The following is a 22746-nucleotide window of genomic DNA, read 5'->3' on the forward strand; positions in this document are numbered from 1 at the left end:
CACGTAAAATCGTGAGACATCACTATTACGCATCTACTAACTGGAGGCTTTGGATAAGAGAACCTGTTTATTTGGAGTGGATCCCAATAAAGTGTGGGTGGATCCTCAATCCCACATGAAAAGAACCCCGAGGGCAGCCATTTGGCGATGAATGTCTGATTGGAATTTGGGTTACACTGCAATTTAATTTAAAAATCTTGTTCTGTTGTTGCCCTATATATACATTTATACATATAGGCTGTACTACATGTTTATCCCCACTGCTTAATTAATAGTTGCACATTTACACCTGCTTAATCTATTTTTAAAGTATTGCATTACAGTACTGAATTGTGTTCTCTATAATACTGTATACACACTTTACTCGCTATTTTCTTACATTTACTTTATTTTATTTTTTTTATCTTAAGTTTCATCATTGTTTTCTCCCAAACTAATAAATCTCTGTTGTTATTTACGTTCCCTGACTATTTTTTTTTTAATACTTCAGACTATAAAGTTGACTGCTCATATTTCCTGGCATGTTCCGTGACACATACGTGTGAAGTCACGCGTGGACGTGCCGTCATGTGTGTTGCGTCTCCACTCCACGGACGCGTCGTGATATAAAACTAGTGAACTGTGTCATCACATGTTGCGGGGCTCGTTTCCTCGAAGCGCCCTGTGAGTCACGTGACACAACCCTCCGTGGTGTCAGAGTGGAAAAGAAACAGGTAAATTCAGTCTCTCGCTTATTGTGTGAGCGAGTAGGTTCGGTATATCGTATCAATTTCCTAGTATCAATTTAGGGTTCGGGAACTAAATACTGTCCTAAACCCGATTAGAAGGTCGCCAACGAGACCACTTGTCGGTCGGATGTGTAGCAGTGTCATATATTAAGCCGGGTTTCTGGTCAGTATCGCCTGTAATTTTTCATTTTCGCGGCCTGTAGGCCTTACCTTCAGCCTCGATGTTTCCTACGTAGAGTGACCGGTGACCAGGTTATACCGGGGCCCAAAAAAATGGTTCTGGAAGATGCGTGTTGGTTCACTTACTGAGGGTGCTATCCTGCTAAAGTAGCTTACCAGCTAACGTAGCTAACCAGCTAACATCGCTTAGCTACGCGGAACGATTTTGGCTAGTTAGTTTTGTTGAATTAGCTTAGCGAAGAGCTATGAAAGGGTACCTAGCGCACCGGTTGTGGCAGCGGATGGAGCTTTTTGTGCTTTTTTTGTCGACCATGAAAGCCTTGGGGGGGTTAGCTAGTATCTGTTTAGCTCAGCAACTTGTTGGTAGCTAACGCTAACAACATAGGCTATTTGTCGGCACTCCATTAACTGGTTAGCAACCAGCTGTTCGAGTTAGCCTCGATGCTACCATGAGGTGAAGCCCGGGAGAAGCGGAAGTCCACCGAGACCTCAACGCTGGATGCTTTCCCCCCTCCCCAGAATTAGCTAGTTGGCTAACATTTTGGCCATGTGGCTGCTGGTTGGAATGGGATATGCCCGGCAGGCCCTGAGTATGGGCTAGTTAGTGCGCTAGTCCAGACAGGCTTTTACGTAACGTTGAAGATTAAAGTCATTATTGGGAGTAAGGTTAGTTAGCTATCGAATATAGATGGAGATGGTCGTCTTGACTGTGTGTGCATCATGTTTGTCATTTGATATCCGATGCAGTGTTTATGTAGCAGTCGCTAGGTTATTTATTGTTGTTTGACATATCAACACCAACACGGCTATCCTGATAAAGAACGCGTTGCATAATGTTCCGAACGAGGTAAACAAGTTATCCAACGTGATGCAAGAGGAGTGCAGCAGCGCCACTGCGCCCTGACACTCCTGCATCCCGGGTCAACCCGGCGGTGAGGGTTTGGCTTCAGATCCTGCTGGAGAATGTGTCTGAATAGCATCCTTTGTGAGCGTCTCTGGAAACTCTGCTGATTTTATCGCCATCTGAGTGCAAGCTCTTCCCCATTAGGCATAAGTCATCAGGCAATTTAAGGAAGTAGTTTGTTTACCAGCCAGATGCATGACATAAGTAGGTCACCTCGGTAACGCAGTTCTCTCTGCTTTTTTTTCTCCTCTCAGGTGTTATTTCCTTGTAAATACTGTTATTTGTATATACTGTAAATGATGACGTCCATGGGCGGGAACCGAGCCCGGGGCAGCTGGGAGCAGACACAGGGCCAGACACAGAGCCAAACACAGCACAAGCAAAGGCCTCAGGTAACGTCCCTGTCACCACCTGTCACGCTCTCCAGCTGATCTGGGAATATCACCTGGATTTATTGAAGGACGACCTGGCCACAAACGCTACACTGCCTGAGCTGCCAATACCAATTTTTATGATTTAATGGTGTGCTTGTTTAGCTCATTGTCTCCTCTCATTGGTTATATTCCGTTATGGTTTCACTCTGATTGTGCATACATCTCAGGGCGTTAACACAAATTCTGCCTGCAGGGTAGTTTAAGTGCAGTGATCCTTATCCTATGGTGATTATATATTACATGTTATATTTATCATAAAAGAATCTGAAATGAATCAAGAGTTCATTAATATGTAACATGTGCAGGATACACATGTTTGTATATGCAAAGTGGCGTGTACAGGAAACAACATTTCCTCACTGTCACCATGTAGACTTGAAAGTAAATGTAATGGTAGTTGCAGTGGTTGCTAGTTTCGTGGTAAAAAAAATTGTCAGCTGTCTTACATGAACATTTATTTATTACAGGTGTTAGTAAAACAAATGGAGAATGTCAGAGGCATGTCTTGGTTTGACTGCCTGTAAGAAGGTACAAAGGGAGCAGCAGAGACCATGACGGGGAGGATCAAAATGGAGATTACAGATTCACAAAAACATTCACATGATAGGAGAGAATAAATAGTAGAAATCATTTTTACCGTCTGTTTTTACTTTAAAGACAAGACCCCTCAGTTTTATGTGATGAAATAGTTATGAGTCTTGTCGTGGTTATCTGCTTTTTACTAGAACACCTGCCTGAGTGAAAGTCAAGAAATAAATGCTTCTATGAAAATCTGATTTTAGGAGAATGGTTTCAAGATGTGTCAGATGTTGTTCAAAGGGAAGTGTAGATTCATTTGTCTCTAAAAAATAGATTACAAGGTGATAGAGATCCTGGGTTTTTTTTCTCATTTGTTTTCATAAGATTTGTTTTTAATGTTGTAATTTATTTTTAAAGGGGATACTTTAACATACTTCCTCTTAAAATATAGCTCAGTGGTTCCACTGTAGTAAAACACATTTTCATTTCCTTGATGGGTCATTGTAAATTTTAATGATCAGTGTGTTCCTTTAAGGAACAACAAGGACAATGGTTTTAGCATCATGCTGTAAACTTTTGCCAGATTGATTGCACGTCTGTCAGTGAATCATCACTTTACAGCTAGACGCAAAGAGAGTTGTTTGTTAGTTTGTTTTTTTGCCTTCATTTCAAATTTGATTTCAGATCCTCTGCTTCCGTTTGATGAAATGTGTTTTCGTTTCGATCCCCTTGGAACAGGCTACCGCAGAGCAGATCAGACTCGCGCAGATGATTTCAGACCACAATGATGCAGACTTTGAAGAGAAGGTCAAACAGGTGAGCGAATGCATCAACTTAGATCCTATTTTAGGTTTCCTGCTTAGTCATTTATCACACTTTGAGGATAGTTAAGGTCATTAATTTGTCTCTTAATATTGGTGCATACCACATTATTGCTTGCATTGGGCCTGGATGGATGTATTTTATGTTATTTATATGTGAATTGTTAAAAAGGCCAAAACTTTAGTGAGACTGTGTTCATTGTTTTGTGTATGAAAGCTGAAGACTTGGTGCATTATTTGAACTAGATGAGTCTTCAATGATGCTTTTATTGAAATCCTGCTACGACTTGCTAATCAACGTGATTTTAATTTTCAAGGCGCAACTATCAGCTTCTGTTTTGAACTGATCAGCAACAAAATGGTTTTCATCTTTCTCTTTGTACTTACGAAGGTCTAAATTGCCAGAACAGTTGCGACTAATGATCATTTTTATTGTTTATGAATGTGTTGATAATTTTCTTGATAAAGCCATTCCATTATTTTTTCTATAACGGGATTATTTTATCAGTCTGGAGGCCTAGGATGACATCTGTGAATGTCTCGTCCACAACTCAAAGATATACAATTTACTTCTTAACAGGCTGGAATCAAATACTTATTATAGTTAAATTCAGTATGTTTATAGCGAATCTTGCATGAAATCTTGAAGGGACTGTCCAAAACATTAAAAGAGAAATGGTGTCCCTTCTTCCAGTTGTCTTCTGTTTTGCATGAATGTTCTTTGCTCTTAATTCCACATCAGTCTGCACTAGAGTCTGTTTATAAAAGGGATGCTGGGAGTTTCCGTCAGTGGACGCCCGTTTCTCATCATCACTCCACCTTTTCCAGCTAGTTGACATCACAGGCAAGGACCAGGACGAGTCGATGATCGCGCTGCACGACTGCAACGGGGATGTGAACAGAGCCATTAACGTGTTGCTGGAGGGGAGCCCGGACACTGTGAGTGTTGGCTTCGCTCTGCAGCACACATTTACTGTACTAACCTGAACATGTGAATATAATGACCTTCTGATAACTTAATATATAGTCAGTTGTAATTTGCATGCATGCATTTGCATTCAGACCAAAGTACATCGAATCAATGAGTCCAATGAATTTAAATTGAATTTAAATGAACAACGATGAAATGATGTCTTCATGTCTTCCTCAGGACTCTTGGGAGATGGTGGGGAAGAAGAAAGGGGTGTCGGGCCAGAAGGAGACCAGCCAGGCAGAGACTGGAGATGAAGGAAAGGAGAACAGGGAAAAAGGAGGAGAAAAAGATGTAGCACGTCGCCGAGGCGGTGCTCCACGGAAGGGGCGCGGAGCCAGCAGGGGCCGCGAGTGTAAGCCTTTACCATCGCTTTACTGTTCTCTTTACGTAAATCTGACAGTTTAAACATCATTTACACAAAGGATTTTAATGTGGGTGATTACATCAGTACTGACTGGAACTACATTTACCAGCTGGGAAGCAGTGGCATTGCTAAACAAACATTTTAGCTTCTGAGGCTAACTTTAGATGTCCTATCCGTAATGTCAGAACCAAAGAGTAAGCCTTGTTCTTCTCTCCCAGACTAATTTAGTCTTCTGCTTTTGCCTTTTCTCACTATAAAGTGTTGTATCAGCAAGTTGTTGCACCGCATATATCTTTTATTTACATCTGCTTCCCCATGAGATCACATGAGCAGGATCATGGGAAGGAGGGCATTGCCCCAACATGCAGATAAATTAATTTCCTGTAGAGTGTGATTTTTTAAAACTCCCAGTGTGTGTTTTTTTGCGTTTAGTGATTGATGTGATGTCGTTGTCTTTTCTCACAACTATAGTCCGCGGTCAGGAGAATGGTTTGGACGGAGGCAAGGCTGGAGTTGCTGGAAGAGGTGCAGAGCGAGGCCGGAGGGGACGAGGCAGAGGAAGAGGGACTGCAGGTAAGTGGTCCTAATCCAGGTGTGAAGGAAATCCAGAGATTCATCAACAAAAATGAGGCTAGAGGAAATGTTTTCATTGTGCTTAAACCACTGTTCTCCAGTGATAATTGTTGTCGGATTTTCTTCGTCTCTCAGGACCATCCGGACGGCGTGGAGGCAGGTTTTCGGCGCAGGGCATGGGGTAAGAGCACGCCTGCTTCTCCATTTTAATAGATCCTTTACTTCCACTTCTGTTGGCACGGTCACCAGAGAGCAGAAATTATGTCATCCTTGCTGTGGATTAAGTCTGGATGTCAACCAGTGAGACAGAGCAGTGTGATCCAGATACCTCAGCAGAGGTTGTTTAGTGTCAGAACAATTGTCATGTGTCAGGAACCAAATTGGGTCGCCTAATCGTCTGTTCTCTGGTCTTGTTGTTTGTCAGTCATGTTAGCATTTTGTTTGCTAGCTCAAGCAGGTGTTGCAGAGAAATTATCAAACTCAGCGGCACTCTGCTGCATTCTATTTTCAGTTAATCAGTGACTTTATAGTCCAAACTGGAGTCATAACATGCTTTTCTCTCTGTAGTTTGGTGTGACCCGATGTTACCTTCAAGCTCCAGATCTTTGAATGTTTTTGGTGTTTGCACAAGGCGTTTAATGAGGCTCGACACAAATAGTGTGTTTCTTTCTGATGGTTAGAATACGAGCGGGGCGCTCTGGCGTCCAACCTGTGATCGCATGCAGCACGACCGGAGTTGTTTTCCAATGCCCCCCCACCTCTCACTCCACACAGCAGGGCCGTGATTGTTTTGCTTCCTGTCGCTAGCAGCTGGGAATTGGCAGCTTTGCTTCAGCGTGACCTAAACACTGATTTTAATGAAAGTGTGTGTGTGTGTGTGTGTGTGTGTGTGTGAGATGACTTGAAACAGATAAGATTTTTGATTAGTTCATTCTGATGTGATATGAATAGAATAAAAGCTTGAAGGGTTGCAGCCACATTTGGAAAAGATGATCTTCCAACTTTTAAAGTTCTCATCTCGGCCTATATTTAGAGTTTTTTTCTATCCCAATCGACTTATTGGTCGAAATAGTTTTCTCTTTTGTAAGATTTGAAGAAATTAAAACAATGATAATGCAAATTAATAGTTTTAATTCCCAAGTTTAATTTTCAGCTCTTACTGATATCACTAGCGATATGCAAAGTTTTTATATAATCAAATGAAAATTAGTTTCTTGTGCATATTAACAAGGAGAAGTCTGTTCATATCTCCTCCACAGACGCCTGACTGAATACAGAGAAATTCAAATTGCCAAATAATGTGAAACTTTGATGATTTTCTTTTTCATTCCTCCACGATTTGAAGTTATGGTTTTTCAGCATGAATGGAGTGTTTTCTCGTAGCAGGGGCATCTGTGTCCTTGGGCACACATTTTCCAGATATTTGGATGTTTATAGCCGTTCCCTCGTTTCACAGCGTCGTCTCAGGAGGTTTTCAGTTTTGTTTGTCGCCATTATTGGTATTGAAGTAATAGAAATGTTTACCTTGTTGGAAAAGGACGATAGTTTTGCTTTCATATTAAGAAGTGACTCATTTTTTGCTGAATTGAGGCTGTAATATTCCGCTGCGTTTACAGTAAAACACACAAAGGCAGTTGGAGTCAGTTTGTTGTGTCCATGCAGGCCTCTGAAAGTCATGTAGAACAGATCTATAATTCTCTTTGTTCCATCTGTAAGAGGAGGCAGTGAATGCACCGTTCTTTAGACGTGTTATGGAACAGCATCAGCTCTCACATCGGCTGCGCCCCAAACGTGATGCGTTTCAAAAGACCGACACGCACAAATCCCGTTGTGATTTTTGATTCAGGATTTTGCTGGAACTGATTTAAGAAAAACGCCACATTGAAAAAACGTCTCACTGCAGCCAAATGGAATTAATCACATCCCTGAAAGCATTAAAGTAAACATAATCTAGTGTTGCTGTAGGTCGGGGTGGGCGTGACCAGCAGCATGCTAAGCTAGCTTCGCAACGTTCTAACATTTGCTTAATGCAGAGCTTCAAGGTGTTTTCTGTGTCACTCTTGGACTCGTTTTGCTGACATTTCTTCTTTTCCTGCGACGGTGAATGAAGTGCGACATGGTGCGACTAGCAGCATTAAACTGACTGGTAGCATTTAGCGCTCTGCAACCAACCAATCAATCCATATGGTTACTGGTTTGTACAATGTATTGGTGTAAGTCATGTTAGTTGTGCATCCGAGCCGGCATAACGTTATTCAGGGCAAAAAATGAAGCTTTGATGCAGAAACTGAGAGCAACACGACTCCCATCACAGAACAGCCGAAAGCATAATCAGAATAAAACATCCAAATAGAACCAGTTGTTGATGCTCTGCCTTCATCAATGCGATCGCCACCTGTTTAGTCTGGTATAAGTGCTCTCATAGGGCACCTTTTAGGCTGCATTGTGTGAACTTGTGATGTCTTGATTACGACCGACCCTCATACGACTAAAAGCTAGCTTGAGCTGCATCGTGGCATGACTGACGGGTGAGGAGTGTGTTGCAGTACCGGCACAGGCAGATCCTGCTTATGCTGTTGCTCTGGATTGTGGTCTTAAAAATTAAAACAAAACTGATCATCTATTTGTTTACCGTTTTATCCCTTGTAATTGTTGCCATTGTTTTTCTTCTAAAGCCAGATTGATAAGGAACCCAGATATGATTTTGCAGGAGTTGAGAGGTGAGTGCATCACCTCTGGTGTGTCTGTTGTTCTTCCTTTCTGTGGGATGACCTTTTTTAGCACCATTACAGAAAAAGAACGATCTGGAACAAGCTGTCATTGAATTTGACAAAGTTACTCCTCATTCTAACAATGGGATATGAAAGAAGAAATGTTATTCCTCACACTTAAACTCCAATCTGTTTACACGAGTCATAAATGAAGCTGCTCGGCTCGACTCAGAAGGAAAGTTCTACTTCATTTTGACAGGTTGCGCTAGCTCTAACATTGGTGACTAAAATTAAAGACCTGCAGCAGGAGGACGGAGTTATTGATGTTAAATGCTCACCTCTTTTTTTTGCATGTCTTGAGTGCGCACACACTGGTTTCGCTTTCGACTCATTTCCTCTTCCTGTTCCGATCTCAGTCCCTCCTTTTTTTTCCTGAAATGTGTAGCGCTAGCTAAAATACATAGCAGATAAAAGCTGGGGATGTGTTCAGCGGTGAACACGTCGGCATCACCAGTGGCTTGCTGTTAAGAGTTGAAAACTTGTGTGCTTTTGCTAAAAGATTTCAAACATGGACCTGAATAAGGTGAGATCAGAAACGGACTCAGGTGTCTTGTCGGTGGGCCCCCAGCTGTTGGATAGTTTGTGCCCCCCCCCAGCTGTCGGTCAGGAAACAGACCCAGATCTTAACTCCTCGTTTCACTTTCGTTTCCTCAGAACATTCAACCCGGCCGACTACGCAGAGCCGACCCAGACAGACGAGAACTACGGCGGGGGCAGTACCTGGAACAACACAGGAAGTGTGGATGTGGAGGAAGGAGCTAGTGAGTTCATTTGAAATTAATATTAAGCTTGATGGCACTTTTTTACAAATACCTAAATCCAGATGTTTGGACCCAGGTTTCCAAAAAGGATTTTCTTGTGTTCCCATTACATTCACTGTTCTCTTCCTTTCTCCAGGGTTGGAATATTCTGCAGTAGAAGGAACAAATTACCCACCGAAGTTTGACTCTGCTCCAGGTGAGCCTGGTTTCACGTCTTTGTAGCAGGAAGAGGTTGTTTCTGCGCCTTCTCTTTCCCCCAGTCGTCAGTCGTTTTGAACTGTTGTTCTGTCTCCTAGGAGCTTGGAGGACTGCCACGGAGGAGTGGGGCACTGAGGACTGGAATGAAGATGTGAGTGTCTCCAGACTCAGACAGGCAGCTGTGGATGTGGCATTTATTAAAATCACAATTTGAATGCGGTTTCTGTTATAATTTTGGTGTTTATTCCTCTGCAGCTTTCAGAGACCAAGATATTCACAGCTTCCAGTGTGGCGACCGTTCCCCCGCCCCAAGAGAATGTCACCATCACCAAAGGACAGAGGTCACTTTTGCACTTTGTTAGCGACAGAATAAGTTTTGGGGAATTGTTTTTCTCTAATTAAATAAAAATTGCATCTACTTCTTTTAATGGCAGCGTCAGCTTTATAGACTTTATTTTAGAGTTTTGATGACCTAATTTGTCTTTGACTTAAAGTATAATTGAAGCACAAATGAACCCCTGGTTGTGTGTGATGCTAACTTTTCTTAATGTTGAAAATTGAATTTAAAAACCTAACATTAGAAGTTATAACTTGGTTTTTGGATCAACAAGTTGTCACTTTAAATCTCTTATTATATTTACTTTTCCACAGGATTGATCTGGCGGTGCTCCTGGGAAAGACTCCCCCGTCCTCCTCTGAGACAGAAACCCCCCCCATGGACGCCAACCAACCCACATCCATGTCTCAGTCACTGGTTTTCAGCAATTCCAAGCAGGGGGTCCCGCTGTCCCAGCCGTCCTCCAGCACCCCGTACACCCAGCACAGCATGGTGAGGCCCCCGCGAGGAGTTGGGGTTTTGTTTTATTATTTTTTTATATGTGTAGAAAAATACAGAAGTCCACCACTTCCTCACCGCACCGGGAAAAGACGTGGCCACAAGCCAACGTGTGATCGTCATAAAAATCCTTCTGCAGGCAGAAATCCGGCGTGAGCCAAGGGTTTGGGGGGGGGTTGGGTTTGTTCCCGTTTGCGTTGACAGAGGAGCAGTAAAACTGTTTTTATGACCGCTGGTGTTTGATTGTGACAGAGGCGTGTCGTAATCCGCTCACATCGCAGGTCAGCATGCTGAACAAAGGCTTTGGGGAGGTGGGGGACCCGAAGGGAGCGAGCACGGGGACCACCGGCTCCCAGTTCCTGGAGCAGTATAAGACGGCCCAGGCGCTGGCGCAGCTAGCAGCCCAGCACTCCCAGGCGGGAACCTCCAACACGACCCCCTCCTCCTGGGACACCAGTGGCGGCTCGCTGGGACAATATGGTGAGTAAAGCTGGCAAATACTCACTTTTAAAAGTTTTTTTTAGGTTAATCCAGGCTGGTTTCAGTGTTTTTTGGTTTTAGCTTTAATTTTTACCCTCCCCATTTTCCAGATATGAAGACTCAGCCGGAGTCGGTGGTCCACACCCCCTTTACGAAGCGGGCGCCCTACCAAGCTGCCTCCTCCTCCTCCTCGTCCATGTTGGATGTTTTCCTGCAGGACAAAGGCCTGTCTCCTTCCTCTGCTGTCTCCTCGTCGTCTCCCTTACCCCAACAAACGACTTCCTCCCCCCACGCGGTCCCTCCACCTGCTTCCTCCCTCCCCAAAATGGTAGCGGTTCCTTCTTTAGGTCAACAAGTTTCCCCAAGTTCCTCGGACGCCCAGAGTCCGCTGCCTCTGCAGCAGCACAAACTCAAACAGCAGAAGAAGAGGACCTCCATTACGACGAAGGTAAGAGTAGAGGTGTGTGTGTGTGTGTGTGTGTGTGTGTGTGTGTGTGTGTGTGTGTGTGTGTGTGTGTGTGTGTGTGTGTGTGTGTGTGTGTGTGTGTGTGTGTGTGTGTGTGTGTGTGTGTGTGTGTCTCGTTGGGGTTTGGATCAATAACTTCTTTCATTTGTCCTCAGATTCCTGCGATGGCTGTGGAGATGCCCGGCTCCACGGACATATCGGGTCTCAACCTTCAGTTCGGGGCGCTGCAGTTCGGATCGGAGCCGGTTCTACCGGAGTATGAGTCGGCCCCCGCCACCACGACCCCAGCCAATCAGGTGCAGAACAGCCTCTACACCAGCCCCAGCAGGTTGGTGCATCCCAGAACCACACACACACGTACACTCACACACACGTTCACTCACACACACGTACACTCACACCCAGTTCACGTTCTTAAGTCTACAAAGGCTAGTTCTTATCACACGGTAACCAGCTTTATCAGTCCATCGCTAAACAAAGTTGATGTTGCTAAGCAACAGTGTCTGGTGTGACTGTAGCAGAGCGGCGTCTCTCAGGTTTCGGTAAGAAGGGTAGAAAATAAAACTCTGATCTTTACTTTCTGGAGACCTTTTCTACATGTTGACCTTTTGCTGAAGATGATCTTAATTTGAAGTTGATTTTTTTTAAAATAACGACTGACTTTGGTGTCACATGTTGGTTTTGAGTCAAACTTTTGTTCATTTGTTCTGTGATAAATGAAGAAATTAGAATGCGCTGAATAAAACAAACGCCCCCGTCGAGCTTCGATGTCTGCTTCCTGTTTTTAGGAGCGAATCCTTGCTTGATATTTCCACAGTTGAAATTTTCCACTTTTTAAAAAAAAAATTCATAATTATAGTTTTAACGTGTAGCTCCAGTCCTGCTGTCAGTCATCAGTTCTCTTGTTAGAGCCCGTCTCGCCCTCTAAGAACACGACGGAGCGTGACTTGTCGATACCGTTACAATCTGCAGCAAGTCAACTCCAGCTCTTTCCAACTCCAGTCAGATGGAGCTGTACGATCAGAGGACACCCCAGTCGCGCCGCTACCCCCCCTCCGTCTCCTCCTCCCCCCAGAAGGACATGCAGCCCAAGGTGAGCCCCATTGGTTATTTTTCTGTGTTGATGGCGGACGATTCCGTTCCTCCTCTTTTGAAAATGGTTGTGAAATTGTAGTTTTACCTCGATTACGGTCCGTCCATGTGAGATCAGGTGTTTCCTGTTAGCGGGGGCACCGCTGGTCTCCAGACCTGACCTGTTGCTCAAGTTCTTGTCCTATAAAACTCTGTTCCAAGTTTCCCTGAGCCCAAAACCCTTCTGCTTCTTATCAATGGCCTGTTTCCATAGAAACCTGTGAACTCATCTTCATTGTTGGTTTTACAGAATGGCTTCAGTTCAATACAAGCAACGCAGTCTGTGGAAGGTAAGTGTTTGACATCGATATTTTACACACACACACACACACACACACACACACACACACACACACAGGCAGTGGGTTTTAACTCTCCCGTCTTTCCAGCTGCAGCAGGCTCTGCAGTATCGATCAAGCCGGCCTCTGATTCGGTCACACAGGCGTCCGTCTCCAGCATGGGCACGCTGACCGACAGCCCCGCCTCCTTGTTGACGGCGTCCAATCAGGCGTCCCTTAGTGCTTTAGGGCACAGCGAGGATCTGCCTCCGAGCGCCATCCCCCCTCCTCAACACAACAAGTGAGATCAGCCACGTTACCCGTGTGGAGTAGCTTGATGTGGCGGCGAGTGGATCAGGTTATACGTTTGTTTTTATTTTTTTTTACAGCTCTCATCCATCACAACAGAACAGCTTGACGCCGTCGTCGGTCCGGACGTCCAACACCAGTTTACTGGTGAGTTTAAACCAGAACCGGTTTGGATCTGGAATGTCGTGTGTTCTTTGTTTATGCTCATTTAAAGATTCATTCAAAAAACTTTATTAGTCCCCAATTTAAAGCACATAAAACAGGATAGGTGTAAAACATAGTGTAATGTAAACGGTGTAAATATAAACATAATAAAAATGTGTATATTATTATTATTAAATAACATTAAATGTTATTATCTGATGTTATTAATTAATAACATGAATATAAATTTATGTTGTTTTTTTAAATATGAATAACAAACATAAATGTTTAAATATTAATTCAAAACACATTATTTTCAAAGCTGCATTTCCTGTTTCGTCGTCCGACATCCCAAATGTAATCTGGTTAATCCTAATCTCTGTCATTCGGTCTCGACAGCATCCCAACGTAGACGGCGACTCCAACCTGCACTCCTCCTTCCCGTCCTCCGTCTCGGCTGTTCAGTCTTCGTCGGTCCCCCCCCCCATCTCATCCGCGGCTGCAGCGCAGGTTTCGCTGGGAGCCCCCCAGGCCTCTTCGGTTGCCACGGTTTCGGCCTCCTCCGGCCTCGGCCCCGTCAGCAGTCTGGCCATGGGCATCAACACGGCGTCCATGGGCGTCCCGGCCGTGGCGGCCGCAACCGTCTCCATCGCCACGACGGCGTCAGTCATCCCGTCTTCGGCTTCTTCTTCAACGCGAGGCTCGGCGGCGTCCTCAGGTCAGACCGGTTTGTGTCACTTCCTGTTTCCTGTGTTTGATCGGGGGGGTGAATGATTTGTTCCGTGTCACATGAGAGCTGGTTGATCAGGATGACACAACCGGGCCAACACTCCGGTTGTTTGTCTCGCTGCTGCTAATTCATTTTCCATCTTTTCTTCTTCCTGTTCCGCTGCAGAGCAGCATCTCGTTCCCGTCAGGACCGTATAAATTGTGTTCAGGCGTGTTTTTGTCACAACTGGGATATTTCTCTCTACTCCAGACTTCCTCTCCTCTTTGCTCCCTCTGCTGGTGGAGTAATTTAATTTCCACGCGTCGGATTAGCTCCTACAAGATTTTAAAGTGTTCCCTGGCTTTTGTGTCTGCAGGGAAAGCTCCTCCAAACCTGCCACCTGGAGTTCCCCCTCTGCTGCCCAACCCCTACATCATGGCTCCTGGACTACTGCACGCCTACCCGGTAGGTTCCTGCCCAATCAAACGTGTGCGTTCTGTGTGTAGCTCCTATGCTAACTGGCGTTCCGTCTCAGCCTCAGGTGTACGGCTACGACGACCTACAGATGCTGCAGACGAGAATACCGCTGGTGAGGTTTGGAGCAAGAAATCACAGAAACCATCTCTTCACCGTTTGTGTTTTTAACTGGCGTGACTCCCCCCCTCCTCCCCCCATGCAGGATTATTATAGCATACCCTTCGCTACTCCCACCACAGCACTGACCGGCAGAGAGGGCAGCCTGACCAGCAACCCGTACTCTGGTGAGTAAGGTCACGAAAAAATACACGTTTGTCTTATTTCGACACTGGAGAATCCAGAAAGCGTTTAGATTGTGTTCCAGAATGATCCAGTAGTTCTGGAATCTTTATATCCGATAGCTTCCTTTTCAATTCGGCCTTTCTCCGTTTTCTTTCCAGGCGACTTATCGAAGTTCGGTCGGGGCGACGCCTCGTCACCGGCTCCGGCCACCACGTTAGCTCAGACGCAGCAGAACCAGACCCAAACGCATCACACCACGCAGCAGCCCTTCCTGAACCCGGCACTGCCGCCCGGCTACAGCTACACGAGCCTCCCCTACTACACCGGCATGCCGGGCCTGCCCAACACCTTCCAGTACGGACCTGCTGTGTTTCCGGTGAGGATGTTTAAAATCTCCATCCAGAATGTCCGGTTTGTTTTTCTTAATTTTTAAGGTCATGATTAGGAAAACTATTGGGTTTGAGGGAAATATGATAAATTTAGATGGAACAGATGAAATTTCTTTTTTGTGGGACTTTAAAATACAAACACAATTCATAAACAATGCAATTCTAATCACATTACATTCTATGTTTTATATATATTTAATCAGATTACTTTCTGCATTTTAATTTTTTATAAATAGTAATTATTTTATTTATTTTTATTTAATTATTTTTTTAAATATATACATATTTTATTTAATCACATTACTTTCTATTTTTTAATATATTTTTTTATTTAATCCTTCCCAGGTGGCTCCTACCTCATCCAAGCAGCACGGTGTGAATGTCGGCGTCAACGCCTCCGCTACACCCTTCCAGCAGGCCAGTGGCTACGGTTCCCACGGATACAGCACTGGTGAGGCTTTAACCGCATGTTGGGGTGTGGAGAGGGGATGGGGGGGGGGGTCATGCGGGTCCTGCTTGTTAATAAACCTGTGCTGATTCTGACCGCGAGCCCAGTGAGCCGTCATCGGTGTGGAGCGGTTGTTCCGAGCTGCTGTTAGCGCGTCGCTAAAACTTGTCTGCTGACCAAACGTCTTCACGTGATTTCATGTCCAGGTTTAGGTGTGTCAGAATATTGAATATTGTCTCTCGTGTCCAGTTTTTATTGTTTGGAACGTTCCTCATTAGTTCTCAGGCTTTTATAAAGGCTAGAAAATGTCCCTTTAAAAAAAACAATTTAAAAAGCTTCTACTGACTAATCTTCTCTTGATATTAACTGAATGGTGGAGGGACGACAGAGGTTCCATCAGAGGTTTATTCTAAGGATAGTTTTCCCCAACACATTCACACATCCATCACATCCATCATGACGGCTGATATGAGTCCCCCCCCCCCTTCAAAACGGCCCCTCCTCCTCCACTTCCTTTGAAAACCCTGTTTTTATTCCCACGTTTTTTAAATCCACACCTTGGGTCGGTAAATGTTCAACACCTATTTGTTCTAAAGCTCCACCATCTGCTGCTTTCTGCCATCCCCCACCTCCAGCTCACTCTCCAACCTCTGCCCCCCCCCCCCTTCCTCCCCACACATACACACCCTGCCTGCCCCCTCCCTTCACTCCCCCCACCTCCTCCCCCTCAGACTTGGGTCAAATAGTACTTGCGCAAATGACGTTGGCGTGCTCCTCTTGTGGCACCGTGTGGGCGGGGCTTTGCCCAAACCCGTCCACGCAGGCGCCGGGAGTTATTTGCAAATGCTATCTGAGGCAGGTCTGCCCCCCACCCCCACCCCACCCCGCCTGGTGTGTCTAACGCTGTGGGCTGCCGCTGTGTGTCTGACTGTTGCAGGCTATGAGGATGTGGGCCAGGCTTCAGGGAGTGGGGATTTCTGTAAGGGCGGATACGGCACTGCCGTGGCCGCTGCCGCTTCTGCACAAAACAAGCCAGCCAGCTCTGTCACCGGGCCCGGAGTCGGTGAGTTCTGCCACCTGCCAGATTAAAAAAAACAAAAACAACAAACAGACCGAAACGCAGCTTGCCTTTTCCCTCCCGTCTTCCTCCTCCTCCTTGTGTCATCACCGCCATCCTCCTCCTCCTCCTCGATCCGTCGCCTCATCGCCGACGTCACGCCGCTTAATCTGCTTTTTTAGACCTCGCCTCTCCTTTAAAGCTCTCGTCTGTCCTCTGGTGATGCCTGCTCCGCACCCCACCCCCCAGGGTAACGCATCATCAGTCCAATCGGGTTCAGACGGGCCCGCTTTAAATTCGGGTCGCGACTGATGGGTTACTCTGGTCGATGTGGTCTCAGGTTCCCTCTGTGCTGCTTGCTCTTCACTCAGGTGTCACCGCTGGTTGTTTCCGTCTGGAATCGGGTTCCCTTTATCGATCGGGGCTCTTCTAATGTGGGTGTGTTTTCATTTTGATTCCTCTGTCAGACGTGCTGCTCGTTTGACAGGACTTTAATGTTCGTTTCAGGTCTGAAACGCAGAAAGTTAGTGAATTAACGTCTGTGCATCAGAGCAAACACATAAAAGATGAACTACGCCGTGTGTTTACCACTGATAGATGAAACCGTTTCCCAGCTGGACCTTTGATTACTCAGTCTGTGTGTTTATTGTGAGTGCTTTAGTCGCTCCCGCTAATCGCGAATGTGTTCCTCTGGTGGAAAGCCCAGAAAGAATTTTCATTACACTCCACATTCATCTCACCAGTGTAATTATTTAGACGTGCGGTCTGATTCTGCCTGCAGCAGCGAACTTTAGTGAGGAGGAGCTGGCGCTCGCACTCGGCTGTTTTCTTTATTTCTCTGAGCATCAGGTTATTTATCTGAAATCTGGAGAATTGATTTCTGACATCTGTAAACCGGCGTGGAATCAATCCTGTGGGTTCTTGTGGACTCATCTATGACTTAATCCAACATAGATGTTCGTGCTTTAGATTCAGACGGAGCGTCAAACACTCCCTGCTGCCGTCAGCTGGTAGAATGTGATTCTGTGGCCGATGGCGTCTCCTTTTCCTCCTCTGCTCGTCCCGCTTCCAGACTGATTCTTGTCTCCCCGTCTGTCCCCTCAGGAGTGTCTGTGACGTCAAGCAACACGGGGGTACCGGATATTTCAGGGTCTGTTTACACGAAGACGCAGGTAATATTCCAGAAAACGACGACTTCTTCTTTAAAGATGTTGAATTGTTATTTTAAACGACTGAATCTCGTTTCGCCGTCTCTCCTGCAGTCTTTTGAGAAACAGGGTTTCCACGCCGGCACGCCAACGGCCTCCTTCAGCCTGCCCTCGGCTCTGGGGAGCGGAGGACCCATCAACCCCCCAGCTGCCGCCGGCTACGCCCCGGGCCCCTTCATGCACATCCTGGCGCCACATCAACAACCCCACTCTCAGATCCTGCACCATCACCTGCAGCAGGACGGACAGGTAACGCCCACAGGGATATCCCAACGCCCTTATTTGGTATTTCCTGCGCTGGTCGGCCTAGTTTTACAGTTGGGGGACACATCGACCTGTTATTTCTATTTTAAGCTTGTGGAGGAAGGATTCTCGTATCTTTATGCTAAATGTAAATATTTCATCCTGAGTGGGCGGAGCTAAGATGCAAATGAAAGCAAATAACGGGACGCGATCCAACAATCGTCTCCATCTGTTGTAACGCCACACATCGTTCAGACGAGGATGTTAAGGCGGCAGGTTGCCAGGTTGGTTGCCAGGTTGGTTGCCATATGCTGTCTAACTCAAACTGTCCCCCCCTCCCCCCACAGAGCGGCTCGGGCCAACGCAGCCAGAACGCCTCCATCCAGCAGAAGTCTCAGATCAACAAGTCGGCGTACAACAGCTACAACTGGGGGGCCAACTAACATCCACTGTCAGGCGCCTCTACACACCCCCCACCCCCCTATTTACACTGTTGAAAGAAACTAGACCGGGGGCGGGGGGGGCGGCTCGTGGCTCCTTCCTGCAAACCGTCTCCCCGTGTAAACTCCCTTTCCCTCCTGCAGAGACCCCCCCCCCCCTCCCCGGACGCTCGGCCCAGCACTCCTGCAGCTCCGACTGCCGCCGCCGTCGGAGGAGGGGGGAGCGCTGCGGAGACGCCAGGTTGGGTGGGGTGGGGGTGGGGGGGCAGGAGGCGCGTAGGAAGAGAGGGGAGATGGGAGGTAGAAATAATACACCATCAGAAGATAAAATATTGAGTGTTGGGAATTCTTATCGTGTTCAAACCCTGCCCCCCCCCCTTTTTATTTTCACTCTTATGTAACATAGAACTGTTTTCTAAAGGAATGAAAGTTTCTTGTACGGTCTTCTTTGTCGTTTTTTTTTCCATTAGTTTATTTTTTTCCTCTCTTTCTGATTGGGAGGAATGAAGTCATACCTGAAGGTGGGGGGCGGGGGGGGCAGGCTGGTTTTGTATTTCTCACCCTTAACTCCCCCACTCCCTCACCTAATTTTGGTGTCAAATTCCCACCTGCACAGAATAACCCTAATCCTTACCCCCTCCCTCCCTCTCCAAAAAAAAAAAGGTTTTTCTAAATTGCTGTTAAATGTTTTTTTTTTTTTCCCCTTTTCCTCTTTTATTTCATTTTATGTTTGAAAACCAATTGTCTAAATTGGTAGAGTTGTGAAGTTTATTTTTTACCAAATCTAGATATATTATATATAAAGACATATAAGCGAGCGATCCGGCTTGGTCTGTGAGGAAAGCGTGTTTGTTATGTGACGTGCATGTCGGCGCACACGGAGGCCGCGAGGCGTTCACTGGGCTCGGTTTTCTGTCGAGCTCAGGGTTTTTTCATTGTACACTTGTACAGTAGCTGTTCCTATTAATTATGATGTACCATAAAGGGCCAACGTTTTTCTGCAGGAGATGTGGAGAATTATTTACAAGACCAGTACACACCCAGTCTGCCTTCCATTGTTTTATTTCAGCCCCCCACCCACCTCCTCCCCACCCTTGTTCCACCACCTGTCCCGCATTACAAGGAAACCCGCAAACAGTGAATACTGATGGACATAATTGTACTATGGATTATTTTTGGGTTTTTTTGTTTTTTTTCTTGGTCAGTGATTTTTTTTTTGTTTCTTTTTGTACTGTGCGTTTTAAAACAATTTAAATGGATGAACTTGTCTTGTACATATAAAAAAAACACAAGTAGTGTAGTCCCTGTTTGTTCAATGGCTTTCTCCTTTTTTCCTTCTCAAATCCTTGCAGACTTGTTAGCTTTTTGTTTCATATATTTTTTATTTTGTAAAAATATATAAATATTAAGTAAATAAACAAGAAAAGGACATTTTCATCATTTTGGATGTGAATGTTCTTTAAAACTTATTTGTTTCTCATGTGGCTTTTAAATTTGGCATTCTAGGGTTGAAGGAACAATATGGAGCTGACCTTTGACCTACGTTTGAGGGGCATCATAAACAAAATGACGTAATCACGCAAATGAAAGTAGAACATCCTGTTAGAACGGAGCAGCATCCTAGGGTACTTGGGCGAAGTGGTGACTTCCTCACGTAGCAGAAATGACGCACTTCCGGTCAAAACATTTATTAATGTACAAAAAACAAGATGAATCATTTTTATTGTACACAAAAATCGTATTTTTTTAGTGCACATAAAAACAAACGCTTTGAATCTTTTCAAGTCTTGAAAACGGATAAATCATTTTTATAACCGGAAGTGTCGAAAATATCGCTGCGCTTTTCTTCCTGCAATTACGGTAAAGTAGCTTTACGTCCTCTAGCGACATTAGAACGCTTTACGGCATAGCTGATATGTGACGTTCTGTCAACAAGGATCCGATGTTGGTGCATTTCTCCCAAAACTTTGCGTTAAATGAGTATTTTTGACTTATTTCGCGGGTTCTTCGGGGCGCCTGGAGGCCATTACCGCAGCCGGAGGTGAGTCAAGACTGAAGCACGCAGCGGCTAAGCTAATGGAAGTTAGCTAACTGGAGTGTATTGTTAAAAAGTTCATGTCGAATCTTATAAATGTGAATATAACTAAAAATAAAGCTCGGATTTTAACGTACAATTATATCCAAAGCGTTTTGTGAGTTATGTTCTCTGTCAGTGAAGAAAGGATCAATAATATTTAAAGGTTTACTGCAGCAGCTGATGTAATGTTGACATGACGTCATGACCACGTGCTGTCACGGACCAGGGACCCCTTCTTCGACACCATGACTCGTGATGAAGACGACGACGATGATGATGAAGATGGTTTCCACTTGGATGGCTTCCGTGAGGACCAGCAGAACCCCTTTGACGATGCTTGGAGGTTCGGTTTTAGCGTTGGCCCTGATGGGATGAGGATCCAGGAACCTCCTGTGTTTGCCCACATCCTCAAGGACATGGAGGAGATCTTCTCCAGGATGGACCGCTGGGAAGGTGGGCCTGAGTCGGGGGTGGAACCCCCGCTGTGATCCAGATCTTTGACAGACCTGGACATCTTTCCCTTATTGTTGACCTCCGTTTCTTCTAGATGTCCCCACGCTGCCACCACCTCAGGACGGAGCCGAGAGGGTTGGAGGGGGTTCCAGCGGTAACCCACTGAGGGATTTCATGTTGAAATCAGATGACGAACCACGACGACCTCCAGTGGGACCGTCTGGGGGGCCCAGAGATGACGGCCACCCCCTGTATGAGTCACCCGAGTTCCCAAATTCACCTTTCCACAGTTGGACGCCGTTTTCAAAGGTAAATAAAAGGTTTTTGTCAATTTCCATGACAACAAAAAGACCGAGAAAGTTGGGTTATAAAACCAACTATAACAATACTTATTTTTTCAAATAGTTCAGTGATATTTGGAGAAGCGGGCCACAGAAATCTCAACAGGATGAACGCAAAGAAGACAAGGGTAGGGATATTTATGAATCCTCCGGTAGTGGAAATGAATCATATAATTTTGATTTTTGTCTGATTGGATTTTCTTGGTGACGCGTCTCCCAGATCTGGACTCTGCCGTGTCGTCTGGAGGCCTGGATCAGATTCTGAGACCACCTGCTCGCGAGACGCCAAAACAACCCAGCTTCCGATCATTCTCCCAGTCAATCACCATCAGGAAGGTGGTGCAACCGGATGGGGTGAGAAGAATGATTGATCCGAGTTTTATGAGGAGTATTAAATCATCAGATTTGGGGTTGAAGTGGAACTTCGGTACCGAACTATTAATGTCTTCAACTCTTCCTCCTCCAGACGGTGAAGGAGTGGCGAACAGTTCGAGACAGCCAAGGCAAAGAAGAGACCACAGTGACTGAGTCTGGAGGGATCCGACCACCAAACGGCTTCAGAAACTGATGGTAAACGTTGTTGTGATTATTTTTAACGTGTTTTAACTCATGCTGAGGTTCGATCTTATAAAGCGTTTGTGTTTCCATTTCAGGCGGTCAACACTCCTGTTGGGATTTTGCTGGACGGTGAATCATTTTCCAAGTTATTCGGAGGGTTTAAGTCACTTTAAAAGTGAAGTTTATTCTCTAGATGTTTTCTCAAATATGAATAAATGGGATACATATTGATTATTTATGGACAATCAAATTGTTTGGAACGACACGGGTGTTCCCACCGGCTGTACCGTGAGGCATCAAACAGACCATAATCACAATTTATTTTTGAGTTGTGAGTGGATGTCAGTGTGTGACGTCAAATAAAGAGTTTTAATTTATTTACATTGGGATTTGTCTGTGATTTTTTTACCACTTTGAAACTAAACCACCTGTATTTATATTCTTTTCGTCTAGATTTATTTATTTCTGACTAGCTCAGCATTTTTCGGTCCATCCAGAGCTCTTCTCTATCAGCTTCAGCATCCTGAACCATGTTCACTGATTAAACAAGCTGCTTTTGACTGCATGAAGCTCAGACGGCTGAAATGTACAGTATCTGCAAAAAGTTCCAAATTATGAAAAAACATTTTTTGTTTCATCAATTATGATGATTTTTAAAAAAAAAAAAGCATCTCCAGGAATTAAAACAGTAGAAAACAAGTCTAGTAGAATAAAAAAAGAGATGGAATTCAGAAGTTTTCTTAAATAATGCAGATACTGCACTTCTCCTTTGCAGAGCAGGAACGCTGACGTCATCAGAAGTCTGACAGAATGTTCTGTTCTCTGCATCCGCGTGATTATTTTACCTGTTCAGCTCTTCTGTCCAGGTGTGAGCGGCTGGAGCCAATTTCACCTCCACGCAGTGAACCCACGTGATGTCATCATGACCTCAATGGGGGGAGGGGGGGTTCTCCTTTTCTGTTTTCACGAGGGCAAATCATTTCACTTTGGATTTCTTTTACAAAAACAACAACAACAATAAAACAACCGGGTTGTTAAATTCTCATCATCTCTCCATAATTTCTTTAGAATCGTCTTATCATTGATCAGAGGTCAATGTCCAATAATCAATATGACTCAATCAAACAGAGGAGGAACTAAAACAAGCTGCCTGTAATTTATTTACAATTTTAGGAAGAAAAACAAAAATTATATA

At 45.0% G+C, this 22746-nt stretch overlaps 2 protein-coding genes across 9 annotated transcripts; both read left to right on the forward strand.

Moving 5' to 3' along the window:
- The first annotated feature begins 578 nt into the window (after positions 1-578).
- Positions 579-19562, forward strand: ubap2l (ubiquitin associated protein 2-like). 7 transcript variants are annotated; one of them, XM_068333241.1, is made up of 30 exons: positions 579-713; positions 2067-2204; positions 3504-3581; positions 4415-4525; positions 4737-4911; positions 5395-5496; positions 5632-5677; positions 8172-8216; positions 8922-9028; positions 9165-9224; positions 9325-9377; positions 9482-9567; positions 9878-10055; positions 10343-10541; positions 10652-10989; positions 11163-11335; positions 11980-12100; positions 12389-12428; positions 12528-12717; positions 12806-12872; positions 13269-13587; positions 13955-14043; positions 14114-14167; positions 14258-14339; positions 14496-14713; positions 15072-15177; positions 16112-16237; positions 17336-17403; positions 17494-17688; positions 18030-19562. In XM_068333241.1, the coding sequence occupies exons 2-30, from the start codon at positions 2109-2111 to the stop codon at positions 18123-18125; spliced, it is 3618 nt and encodes a 1205-aa protein (XP_068189342.1). In that variant the 5' UTR covers positions 579-713; positions 2067-2108; the 3' UTR covers positions 18126-19562. The 7 variants fall into 7 exon arrangements, with proteins under 7 accessions (XP_068189342.1, XP_068189345.1, XP_068189347.1 ...); XM_068333244.1 differs by having other exon boundaries at positions 12010-12100; XM_068333242.1 differs by lacking the exon at positions 579-713 and adding an exon at positions 735-891.
- A 389-nt stretch (positions 19563-19951) lies between these two features.
- On the forward strand, positions 19952-21932 carry hax1 (HCLS1 associated protein X-1). Of its 2 annotated transcripts, none has more exons than XM_068333248.1 (7): positions 19952-20163; positions 20426-20652; positions 20747-20961; positions 21058-21121; positions 21214-21347; positions 21460-21563; positions 21647-21932. In XM_068333248.1, exons 1-6 carry the CDS (start codon positions 20099-20101, stop codon positions 21559-21561), a joined length of 807 nt encoding a protein of 268 aa, XP_068189349.1. In that variant the 5' UTR covers positions 19952-20098; the 3' UTR covers positions 21562-21563; positions 21647-21932. The 2 variants fall into 2 exon arrangements, with proteins under 2 accessions (XP_068189349.1, XP_068189350.1); XM_068333249.1 differs by having other exon boundaries at positions 20015-20163; positions 20363-20652.
- The last annotated feature ends 814 nt before the right edge of the window (positions 21933-22746 follow it).

This window comes from Antennarius striatus, chromosome 14 (assembly GCF_040054535.1).
Source record: "Antennarius striatus isolate MH-2024 chromosome 14, ASM4005453v1, whole genome shotgun sequence".
Taxonomy (NCBI): Eukaryota; Metazoa; Chordata; class Actinopteri; order Lophiiformes; family Antennariidae; genus Antennarius; species Antennarius striatus.

Coding starts and splice junctions, on each gene's coding strand:
- ubap2l (XM_068333241.1), top strand. CDS start 2,109: ATGATGACGTCCATGGGCGGGAACCGAGCCCGGGGCAGCTGGGAGCAG. Junction 4,526..4,736: donor TGGAGGGGAGCCCGGACACT/GTGAGTGTTGGC, acceptor TGTCTTCCTCAG/GACTCTTGGGAGATGGTGGG. Junction 14,168..14,257: donor TGCAGACGAGAATACCGCTG/GTGAGGTTTGGA, acceptor CCCCCCATGCAG/GATTATTATAGCATACCCTT.
- hax1 (XM_068333248.1), top strand. CDS start 20,099: ATGAGTATTTTTGACTTATTTCGCGGGTTCTTCGGGGCGCCTGGAGGC. Junction 20,962..21,057: donor GTTGGACGCCGTTTTCAAAG/GTAAATAAAAGG, acceptor TTTTTCAAATAG/TTCAGTGATATTTGGAGAAG. Junction 21,348..21,459: donor AGGTGGTGCAACCGGATGGG/GTGAGAAGAATG, acceptor TTCCTCCTCCAG/ACGGTGAAGGAGTGGCGAAC.